This window comes from Poecile atricapillus, chromosome 1 (assembly GCF_030490865.1).
Source record: "Poecile atricapillus isolate bPoeAtr1 chromosome 1, bPoeAtr1.hap1, whole genome shotgun sequence".
Classification (NCBI taxonomy): Eukaryota; Metazoa; Chordata; class Aves; order Passeriformes; family Paridae; genus Poecile; species Poecile atricapillus.
Window position 1 is genome coordinate 87,803,653 of NC_081249.1, and position 12,571 is coordinate 87,816,223.

General features: G+C 40.6%; 1 gene segment (V, D, J or C); it reads left to right on the forward strand.

Annotated features, from left to right (window-relative positions):
• The first annotated feature begins 790 nt into the window (after positions 1–790).
• LOC131593140 (T cell receptor beta chain MC.7.G5-like) lies at positions 791–8,569 on the forward strand. The segment is given in 5 exon segments: positions 791–836; positions 5,180–5,515; positions 5,896–5,913; positions 7,015–7,121; positions 8,255–8,569. Coding segments are annotated over 5 exon segments (525 nt in total).
• Positions 8,570–12,571: the final 4,002 nt, after the last annotated feature.

A 12,571-nucleotide genomic window follows, 5' to 3' on the forward strand; every position in this document is an offset into this window, starting at 1 on the left:
TGCAGGAGCCTTGTGGCAGAGCGTGTCAAGGCAGCTGCAGAGGATTCTGCAGCAGAGCAGGTGTGTTCTGCCTTGGTTTCTCTTAACAGACCTTGTATGCTGGGACCTACTTTCATCAGCTGGGAACTGAGCCTGCCCTCTCTGCGAAGCAAGCTAGCATATTCTGAGATATTGAAATTAATTTTCAGCAAATCAAACTGACTGCCGATGTGCCTAAAGCCTATTGAGCATGCAAAGCTGGGATTATTATTGTTTCCTGATGCACCAATATTTGCAAGAGATGGCAAACTGGTTCTTTCTTGATGTGGTACAAGTGTTAGAATTCTGATATGTAGCAGGTGTCTCTCAGAGGCACTACATAAAATGTGTTGGGGTTCTCTGTCTTAATAAGCCTCCAATATCTGTGGACTGCCTCATGTTTGTGAGAACAAAGGTTGCCTCTAGTCCTTCTCCCCACTGTCTCACTGCAGCTCATCCTTATGGCCCTGAAATGTTTGTCTGGGACCACAGAGCTGATCCTTCTGGGCTCTCCTTGTGTGGATTATTTTAACTTGTCATAAAAGTGAACAGGATCCTGAAAGACTATTCAAGACAGCTGGCCTCCATGGAAAGGAAAACAAAGAGATTTGTTTTAGTTCACTCCCAACAGTCCAGAACCACCTCAGAGAGAGAATGGGTCATGTTTAGGGTTTCAAAAACAGTAATGTTTTCTTAAGGTTGTGCTTATAGTAAGCCTGCTGCCATGCATCCCTTCTCTTAGCTTATGATACATCCCTTTGTCACTGTGAACAGTGCAGACATGCGTTTCGGCAGTGGCACAAAACTTACAGTAATGGGTAAGATATTTTTGTTTCCTCTTTTAATTCACTTCAAATGCAATGTCTTCTATGTAGAGAGCATCATCATTATTATCCTCCACTTTATTATTAAACTGGTGTTCCCCAGCTATGCTGGTAATCCAGTCCACTTCGGAGAGTAAGTTTATTAGTCTAGGCAGGGCACACCTTTCATTTGAGGAACTGAATGAGTGCACTTTCACTTAAGTAAAAGCTGTCCACAGAAAGAATTAGGATAAGGAATGGGATAAATAATGTGTGCACGACATAAAAAAAAAGTTGTCCTAATGAATTGACACATGCAGAAATTCCCCTAAAGTATATCTAGTCTGTATTATGCTGGTTCTCCTGGGGCTAGAAATTATGAAGGACAAGTCAGTGAAAGGCTGTCTATCTTTCTGGAAAGAACTGACATGCCTTGAAGGGGTCTAGGAAACAAAATCAAGATGATAAAAGCTTAAATTGCCTTGGATCTTCCCGGGGTGATTTAAAGGATATGTTATCTCAGATAACTGGGAAAAAAAGTGTACTAGCATTTTTAATTATTAAAAAAAAAAGGCAAATAAATACTCAACGATATCATAAGCAACACTAAAATCTCTCTGCAGCTGTTTAAGTCCTTTTTGTGTGGAGAGAAAGTAGCTCTCCACAGCACAGCCAGTCTTTCCATTGAACAGGCTCACCAGGATGATGATACAAAGGTCACAAAGGACAACAGTCTTACTGTTTCAGGACAGGTGCTAAATAGCCACTGAAAACCACAGATTTCAAAATGGAAAGAGATCACAAGGAATGTTGGCATTTGGGAAATGTTTTCTAATAGTCGAATATGACACCTAGATCAACAGATAAATATCCTCTAAAGAAATGGTAGAAGCTCCAACAACTGATTGAGCCTGAAGCAAAAGGGCTTGGACAGTGTATTTCTGACGTTGATCTCAGCTATTTAGACACACAGATTTGGTGCTGTTCCCTTACTGACCTGTTTTCTAGGAGACCTGAGATAAATGTACTCTGTGTCTCTCCTTTTGCTCTCCACATGAGGGAAGGGTTAGCCCACAGGCTTGGGTCAGAGATCTGGGAGCAGAGGAGAGGTTTTTCTGCAGCTGCAAAACAGTGTGAATAATGATAGACTGTTCTTTGGCAGTGGGACAAAACTTACAGTCATAGGTAAGTAAGAAGTCAGATCTCTGTGATCTATGTGATACTGGTTTAGGGGACAAGAACATTCTTAATTAAAAGCTTAATAATGATAATTTTTCATGCAGACATGAGAACAGGATTAATGCTTTATTGGTTGCTTTTTAAAATGAGATGTGCCATTATGGAAGTGTAGGAATTACAGTGTTGAGGTCCTTGTGTCTTTGTCTTTGTCTTTCAATTCTGGGAACTTCATGAAGGGAGAAGGGAATAAATACTTTTATTTTCACCCATTCTCCAAGAAAATATTATAGAGATTGGGAATGAAAAATGCTTCTCTGCTCTGCAGGTGCTTGCAGTTCATCTGTGTAATGATCCAAGGCAGCACTTCGTAGGTAGAGTCTGGATTCTCCTGTGTGCTGAATCATGTAAGGAAAGAGTAATCTTGCTGGCACTTTGGTTGCCTCTCCATAGATGGTTGGCAGGCTGTCTAAAGTTGCTTTGGGATGCTGGCTACTGCTAACAGTCCTTCTCACAATGTCTACTGCTCAGCAAGGACTGTATTATTTATATATATATTTTATTATATAAAAGTAAAAGCATACTTTTTTCTGCTACTCTTTTCCTTTTCCCCATATTCTTTCTCTGTTTTCTCACATCCCAGCAAAGGATTTAACATCACCTATATCAGGGCATGTTGGAATAACAGGACAAAGCAACTTTTCCCTCTGCTACTGCCCCATTTGATAGCAAATTAGAAATATTGGTGCCTGCTCCCTTAAACAGTACCATTTTAAGGAACTATGTGGCTGGCAGGAAGAGCATAATGACACTGGGGGTTACAGCCTGACTTTGTACAGCTGTGCAAACCAGCAGCTTAACTTTGGAGTTGGCACTGTGCTCAGAGTTATAGGTAAGGAGCTGTTAACCCCAGCGCTCAATGTAGAGGACTCTCAAAAATTTCCCTTGTGTTAATGATATGTAGCATATACACAGATGATTTTAAAATGCAACTAGGAGTGAAAGATAACAAGAAATTATGAAAGTGACCTTGCCTTGATGGGAATAGAGGAAGTGTGGTACTTTTACTCTCAGGTGGGTGAAGTCTGTGTGACAGGGAATGAATGAGTTTATGCATGGAAGTGACTGAGCTTTGTGTCAGTGTCTACCATGTGCAGTGTGGAAGACACAATGAGCTGCTGGTCAGACTTTTTTTTTCAGTTTGTGCTTTTACCAATCCCTTTACTTCGTTTCAAGCATGCTTCTGGTTTTCTTTGTCCTTCTAGTAGATTCAGTAGTTTTATCATTATTTATTTCTGTCTCCCTTTATCACCTACCATCCTCTTTTTTGTTGTTTCTTTCTTTCTTTCCTTAGTCTATCAAATTTCTTTCTCTTCTTTTGTTTTCCTATCTGTTTCCATCTCTTCACTCATTAGGTGTTTAAGCTATGAGCCGAAGAATTTTTCAGAGATACTATTAGGATAGGAAAAAAATTGTAACATGTAGTGGTAGAAGTGAGATGTAGAATCAATCAACCTCTCTACATACCCACTAAAAGGAAAGCAGAGTAGTGCTAAACCCTCTAGGGATAGAGAGCTAAATATCTCTATTTAATACCCAGGTCACCTAAAGTCTGTACAAGCTCATAGAGAAGCAGCCCAGGGATCTTTGCAGACCAAGCTGGTCACAATTAAGGCATCATTTGAATGCAAACACAAGGGCTTAGGGGAAAAGATGTCTGCAAGATATTAATTTCTGCTAATTCTGCTGCCTCTCTTCCTCTGCAAAGGAGAGAGTGATCAGGAACTGTGGACCTGATTTATCTGAGCCTGAGAAAATTACAGCCTGTCAGTGGCTGGTCTGTTCCCAAGGGAAAGTCTCTTGAGAGCTCTCTCGTTCAAGGTCTACCTCTGTAAACAATTTAACTTTCTCAAAACAGTTCTGTACAACTGCAGATAGTGTGTTTTTAGCTTATCCCATCAATTGGATAAGAGGTGATGTTCCCTTTACCAATCATGTTAAACCTGCAGTGTAAGACCCTATAAAAAGCTGAAAAGTTCAGGGAATAAAGGCCCTTCCTAGCAACTCATTCTGGTGTGTGTGCTGTGAATGAATCCACGCTTCTACATCGTGCCCAGCAATGACAAGGAAAAACATCTACAATTCATAGTGCCTTCATACAAAAAAAAACAACCCAAAGTAATAATTTTCTCTTTGGCTTCATACTTTTCTATGCATTTCTTTTTCCAGCAGCACTCTACAGATCCTATGGGATCATCATGCTAGATGAGTAAAAAAGGGACTCTAATATAGTGTATGGAAAACCCCCTGGCTTTTGGGGTCACTGCCCGGCTTCTGAGTAACTTCTCATGGCTGCCTTGTGCATCCTTTTGACTGAAGTCTGTTCTCATTGGTCTTACAAGCAGCTATTAAACACTTTAGGACAGGGAACAACCTTTGATTTGTGAGTGTACAGAATCTTGCATCATTTTGGGAAGGTGTATAGCCTAGGCTCAGAGCTTCTCATAGCTACAATAACCTAAACATTACATTACATAAAGACATGTTTAATGTTCTTAAAGATGGATAGGTTAAGGCACAAGGCAAAACCTGTCCCTGGCAGATTCATGTTACCTGCCTCAAGTGTTCTTCAGACTGTGAGAAGGATCAGCTCCTTCCTTCCTTCCTTCCTTGCAGGTCTTCTCTTCCATAGGGAGCCAAGTAGGGTGCCCCATGACAGTATAATTCTGAATGCTGCAATGACCATGGTGTCTTAACTACGTCTCCGTGTAATGCAGATGTACATCTCTGAATGTAATTCAGTTTGTTGAAGATGTTTGTGCCGTATAAGAGACTCCCTTATCTATTAATACAATATTACAAATACAGACCTTACAGCAAAACTGGGGAACATTGCAGACCACCAGTTTGCTCATCAGCTTCTTTGCAGCTTTGTGTTCTTCAGCCAGAGGCAATACAAGAAATTCATGTGCTTGTGCATTTCTGTGGGCAGACCTTTATGTTTCTGTGTAACAAGTGGAAACAAATGCTTCCACTTTCCTGGTGTGTCATATCCAAGAGACATTAATTGTTCAGCTGTTAAAAGGCCAGGTATTTCAGGAGTAACACGGAACAATCTCAGGAGCCCTTTCAGGGGATTTTGATAGAACAGAGTGATGGAGCTGTGTTGCTTTGTGTTTCAGGGAAGGATGATGAAATCCTACCTCCAGCTGTGGCCATCTTTTCCCCATCAAAGCAGGAGATCCAGCAGAAGAGCAAGGCCACGCTGGTGTGCCTGGCCTCTGGCTTCTACCCTGACCACCTGACTCTGGCCTGGAGGGTGAATGGTGTGAAAAGGACCGAGGGGGTAGGGACAGATGAGTCCTCCACACAGAATGGGAGCACCTACTCACTGACCAGCCGACTGAGGATGCCAGCCTGGGAATGGTTCAACCCTTTGAATCGCTTTGAGTGTGTTGCCAATTTTTTTCACAATGGAACAACGCAATCAATAAACAAATTTATCTATGGTGATGCTGGTGAGTAAAAAAAGTCTCTCACCGTGCTGTATAAGACAGAAATCACAAATCGAAAGAGCATGTGCTGTGATACGAACCACATCTAGATACATCTTCCATACAGTGTCTTCTCTGGCACAAATACATGCCTAACTATGTCGGTATTAGCATATGTGTCTTCCCATTCCTGGACCTCTGCACCTACATTACCATTACCCATCTAGAGTTTCTTCAGGCTTTCCACTGAGAAATCTCTGTAGTAGTGTAAATTGCACAGTACCATAAAAACAGCTAGTGTAGTGATATGAGTTAGCCAGTGTTTTGTAAACTGATATTTCTAAAATCTGTATTGTATTTGCTTTGAAGAGAAACATGACTTTGTGTTCATTTTTGTCTTCCAGGTTGTGCACTCACAGAAGGTACGTGTGGCTTCTCACATAAGGAGAATTTTGCCTCGTCTCTCAGGCAATTATCTGTGTGTATTTTAATTCCAGCTTTACTGACACTAAGCACAACGTGTGGGAGATATCTGCTGTATGAATAGCTTCTTCTTTCTCATCTAAGAGATTTGTATCTGATATTAAAAATGAAAAAACAAAAAAGGAAGAAAAGTTTTTTTGAGGGTTCTTTGTGCATGTTATGTGTAGCTGTGCTTTGGGCTTTCACTCTCCCATATGATTCCATTTTGAAAATAGAAGAAATCATGATACCATCCTGTAGACTAGAACTTATTCTTTATCATTTCCTTCATTCTTAGACACTGACCTCCATTGGGAATATTCTTCTCAGCCAGGCAAGAAATGATCCATACTTATCCAAGTGTTTCTGTCATCAGGGTTCAGGATATGATATTTCTTAATGTCAAATTTCCCTTCCCGAGTCACATTCCCTTCTACGCTGCTGTCATATGTGGAGGATACCCATATTAAAAATTACATTTCATTCCTTATTGTATACACATTTGCACACTCTTGTTTTTCAACAACCTCTTTAATGCTTCAGGAATCTTAAGGCTGAACCAAGACGGAGCTGGTATCTCAGTACTATGACAACCCCTTAAGAGTGAAAAATCTACAGGAATAAAACTTGTAGAAGCCATGTTATTCTGACTTTCCTGATCCATCAGCAGCACTCGTAAGGCCACTGAAAATAATGAGACAAAATAAAAAATGTGCATCTTGTGATTCAGCCTATTTTGTGTTCCAAACAGGGGATTTGGTTGAACAGCCCAGTTCATCAGTAGATGTGGCAACTCAGCACTTTCCTAGCATGAAGGCAATCTCTGTCTTTCCTAGACTTGCTTTCTCTTTCGGTTCTTTGAGTCACTATGGTCTGTCGCATTCCCTGTTCTCTGGCGTCAACTGAGCCACTCATTTGGCTCAAGTTCCTTTCTGTCTCTTAGCTAAAGATTACAAGGGTTCTCATTTGATGACAGCTCCATTAGAACCAGCATCTCATGGTGATGATGATGATGATGGTGATGATGCAAATTGAATCCAGAAATGGTGTTTGACTTGCAGAGTCGTACTTGCGGTATGGAAATTCTCTGAAGCTCACTTACCTCATCCTCTGTGGCAAAGCCTTGGTCTATGCAGTTTTGGTGAGTGGTCTGGTGTGGACAGCCAAGGTAAGTCAGGGTGCCCCTGGAAGGCTGGGCTTACTCACTAGTCAAGGATCAGTGCATGGAGACTAAACCTGTTCTCAGAGGTGTGGCTGTTCTGCAGGTGCTCTGCCAGGCTTTGTGCAGTCTGGCTTGAAAAATCAAAAGTGATGGGTTTTCCATTACTGTCTTTCTAGAACTCAAAGAAAATCAATGCTATCTAGCAGAGAAATTCCTTCTCACAATCCTCTCTGAGCACATGAAAAAGATGAGAATAAAGGACAAGTTGCCCAGAAAGTAAATAAGGGAAATATCAGATATATCATGCATTTGTGTAACCACTGTAAAACAGCTTATGCCTGCAGTGAAAATCATAAGCAGGTGATGCTTATGGAGGTGATGTAGAGGATAAATCTGATCAACCATTTGCAGAGATTTACAAAGAACAGTGGGAATGAATCTGTGCAAATGGGATCAATTGAACTAACTGCCAGGAAATGTATTTTAGTAGTAAGTTTTTCCTGTGGCTGAAAGATACACCCAGCAAGGCCTTGGTAAAACATCTCTGTTTTTCTTCTAAGTGCCCCCTGCCCTGTATTGAAAGGCCTCAGGCAGGCCTCTCCAGAGGCTTCTCTTCTCCAGTGTGAAGATGGCTTTGTCTCTAAGCCTTTCTTCATACCCTGAAGCCCTGTGATTGTTTTTTGGGAGCTCCTCTGGACCTGCTCTCACACATCCGTGTTTTTCTTGTGCTGGGCCCCCAGAGCTGGACACAGAACTGCAGGAGCGGCTGGTGGGGGTCACAAGCACCCACTCTCTCAGTCTGTCCAGGTGCCTCTGGATGGAATCCCTTCCCTCAAACACATCAATGGCCACACAGCTTCGTGTCACCTGTGAACATGCTGAGGGTGCACTTGAGCCCAGTATCAATGACACACTGATGGAAGCTGGAACAAGGCTTTTGGTCCCAGTGCAGAGCCTTGAGGGAAATGGTTTGTGACCGGTCACCACTTGAACATTCAACCATTGATGGTAGCTCTTTGGGCAAGGTCATCCAGCAATTATTCCTGTGTTTGTGTCTGTACTTTGGTGCTTTTTGTTGTTATCATTGTCATTATTATTTTATTGTTCTTATGGTTTTATTGCATTTTGTTTTCAATCAGAATGGTGTCAAGTTATCTAGAGAATAAATGAAGAGCCCTAGTCATCACATCAGCAGGAGTACGACAACTTCTCAACCTTCCCATTGCAAAGTATCTGTGCTTCTAAGAATTTCTGAACACAGTATTTTGTACTTGTCTGTTGCCATCCTGTTCTTCACTTTGTTGTAATCACTGCTGAGCTTTCTCTGTACTTCCATAGGGTATTGTAACATACCTTTAAAACTAGCACCTTCTTAATGATCAGAGGCTGAGCACTCATCTCCTTGATTTATGAATAAAGCTTTCACTTTTTTTCCCTTGAAAAAGCATGATTTGTTGTTTTTAAATTTGTTCCTCTGTAGTAATAATGTCCTACCACACACCTTTCAGTGATGAATAGTGCTATAAGCAACTCTCATTAAATATCATTCACTGACAATCCCTGTAGAATTAACTTACTTTTTATGGGAACAGTAGAATCTCATCCAGTACTAACACCATGTACGAACCAGTGGAGCAGAGCTGCAGGCTTTGGAGGCTTGCCCTCGCCAGGGGCTGATTATGAGCCAAAACAGCTGCAGAATTCAAAGGTGGCAGAGAAGGAATCAGCACTCCAGCCAGATGAGAAGTGGCACAGTCTGGGGAGAGGCATGGGAGCTGGTTTTGCTTTTGCTCTGTTCTTCCATGGGGTTACCCTGGTGATGACACCAGACTCAAGTGGTGGTGGTAGTGAAGAAGAAAAGTTTGGTGAATAGATTAAAAGTCACCTGACACTTAATGTGTCTGTTTCAAAAGGATCTGATGACAGACTTGAGAGGAATCTGTCCCATCTCTGGTAATGTCATTAAAGAAAAAAAGCTTTATCTAAGGGCTTGAGGACAGGTGGGTATAATGCTGTGAAGTGGGGCTGTTTTTCCTGCTCTGTGCTTGTCACTCCTTTAATCTTTCCAAAACACTTCAAAACAGGAGAAAATATCTCATGAACCAAGAGATTCATGTGGTGTTCTGAGTAGAGAAATTGCTTCAGTAGTCTTGTGGCTGCTTCAAACAAAATAGAGAAGTGTTTCCTGGAAAATGCTTTCTACATTAGTGCTTCAAGGGGTCTTACATTCCCAAGATTTGAACAACCTGGTCTAGGGAATGGTGTGGGAACCGTGAGAATGTTTTACAAAGGGGCACATTTCAGGGAGTGTGACTGAGATAAACAGAGAGAGACATCTTTCCATTCTGGTGATGGGTTCTTTCCCCAAGATGCCTCATTATTCATGCTCTATGAAGTTAGAATAGACTGGAATACTGCAGAATGGAATATTAAGAAAAAATTCCAGCTCTGTCCTGAACACATTATGATGAATATAATTTATTAGGGCATTTGGCAATAATGGCTGCATTTATCAGGGCTGTCAGAAAAACCCCCAGATCACTCTTGTCCTCACAGGCACAGACTTTCAGAGTGGTCATGGCAGAACTTAGTCAAAGTGAACAGAGAGCAAACTTGGGCATAGGCATTTTGGAGCTTGCAAGCTACAGTGTGAAGGAAGGACACAACACAGTGTTTCTGTGACAGAAAGAATGTGGCAAATGACAGAGACTTCCCTTTTAGATTCTGGAATAACTGAATTAATATCTCTCCATATCTGGAAATTGAGTCATCAATACAGTCCTGTTCTTTTCCTAGCCTGCTACAAGCTATGTAATTCTCATTTTCACAAACTCCAGCTACTATACAGGTGATTGTGCAAAGAGAGCACTTCAAAAGAGAGAGAGATACATATCCAGGCTTGTATAATGTCTCCTTTTCTTTCCCTTTAGGAATTAAGTATGTTTAAAGGAAATGTTTTTGTCCATCAAGCTCTTTTTCAAGAGTGTTTTGGACAGAGGATGTTTGTGATGGGGCTGATGCTGAGGTCCAAGGAGAGAAGCACAATTCAGGTCTGCAGAATTCTTTTTATTTCTCATTCTGGCCATAGAGGAGACCAGATTGGACAAAGTGATGTCTTCAGGGTGATATTTATCTAAGTCCACTTCTCTACAATTACACCGTGTCTTTTATAATTTTCAAGAGAACCAGCTAGTGAGAATGAAGGGGAGGGTTTTAGGAAAAAATAGGGGCAAAAATTCTAGGGATATACTGCATAAGACAATCAATGAAGTATGATTCAATTGTGTTGACCTTTTAAAGGAAAGAGTAAAATGGAAGATTAGGGAGAGTAAGAAAATAAGAAAATAAAGAGAAGCAAACCAAGAATGAAAATAAAGACACATCTTAGAGATGGGGTAGAAAGAAATCAAGTGAGAGATAGGGAAGAGGATCTAATGCGTAGTGGAGGAGAAGCAAAGGGAATCAAGTTATGTTTTTTAAAACTGTGATTTTAGGGATCTTTTCTGTGCACCATGAACTATAAACCCAAGGGATTAGTAAATGTGTAGAGCCTTTCTGGAGTTCTTTCATCCACTTTGCATCTCATTATTACCTCACACCAAAGTTAAGCTATGGTTAATTCAGTGGAAACTCACAATGGACTAAATGATGATCAGAGTCACACATTTTATACATAAATGTTTCTTTTGTAGATGTAGGAAAAATGCAGATCAAGATAGAGGAGCACTTGTGGAGCTTTGGAAGCAGAATACCTGAGAATGTGCTAGGCAGGCAGAAGGAGTAGGAGGCTTACAGTGGAGGCCCTACAGGGAGTTTCTGTCTAACACAGAGTCATTAGCAGAGGAAAATGTCTCTGAAGGCCTCAGTAGAAAACAATACTTCAGTATGAGAGCAGGTGATGTGCCAAAATATGCTGGAAATTATCTCTTTTACAGAACAGCAGTTAAATTTTAGCAAAACAGGATGCGGTTTGACATTTTCTCAAAAAACCATTTTGATAGCGCATCAGCCTCTCTTACCACAACAACACCCCTGCTTCTCAGGACGAGGCACAGGATGTGGCTTTCTGTTCACCATTTAACAACTGGGCCGAAAAAGTGATACATAAACGGTCTCGTGAAAGCTGTTGGGTTTTTTGCCTCAAGTTATCTCAAAATCTTCTTGTTGCTCAAGTCTGCAGATGGGTCCTGCATGTGCAGCTGCTCTTTCTGTTGTACAACATACAAAAAAAAAAAAAAAAAAAAAAGAAAAGATTTGTGGGTTTGGGGGAGTTGCTGACCCGTTTTTACAAATTAAAAAAACTCTAATGCTTTTTCTTGGCATCTCAAAAATAAAAATCATAGACTAGTCGAAAAATTGATGGGAGGGGACTTCTGAAGGTGTCTCAATACAAATTCCTGTTCAAAACAGGGCTAACTCCAGTTGTTCAACTCATGTTGCTTAGAGCTTTGTCCAGGTGATTTCTGAATAACTTCAAGGACAGAGATTTGACAAGATCTCCGAGAAACATGTTCCAGTGTGGAAGCATCATTTTTTTGTCTTTTATTTTATTTTTTGTCATTCATGTCTAATCAGAGTTTATCTTGCTGCAACTTGTTCCCACTTGATTTCCATTTGATTGTGCCCTTCTAAGACTATGACTCTTGTCAGGCATTTGGAGTCATGCAATTACTAATCTTTTAGCTTTCTTCTCTCCATGATGAACAAAATCAATTCCCTCAACCTCTCTTATGTTTCTGCTCCAGTCCCTTGATCATCTTAGCAACTGACCCTCTGCTGCACTCCACAGTTTTTTATCTCTGTTGTACTGGGGCTGGGGTAGCGCAGGAATGTATGTGGGCCAGAGAGTTGGTATTCCAGATGTAGTCTCAAGAGTGCTTCAACATGCTAACTGCACCCTTGCTAATGCAACCAAATTGCAATTAGCCTTCATTGCTGGAAGGGCTTGCCACCTACTCATGTTTAATTACTTTTCTGCAAAGTTGTTCTCCTAGCAGATCAGCTGATATTTACAGAATTCACATAAAAGATATTTCACATTCTCTCCAGACATGTGCCTGTAGTCCAATAATTCCTGTGGCAATGAAGAAACACTGCACAATAATCACAAATTGAAAATTTCCTTTGAAGTTCAGTATCTGCATGTGTGGTAATACTCCTTTGCACTACAACATTTACAATATAATCTGACATAGTTCAGACTGGGATAAGAATATTATCACAGTGTGGATGCTATGTCTATTTATGGACTGTTCCCATTCTACATCCTTTATTTAAACCTTTCCAAAACCGGAAACACAACAATATTTTTTATTTTTTTTTTTTTTTTAAATTTCAGAACTAGAACTAGAAAGCAGGTGACTTTTATGCATCACAAGAACCTTGCTTAGTGGTTTTTTTTGTTTAGAACAATTTAAGACAATTTATTATATTATCATGAAAGGCTTACACCAAAG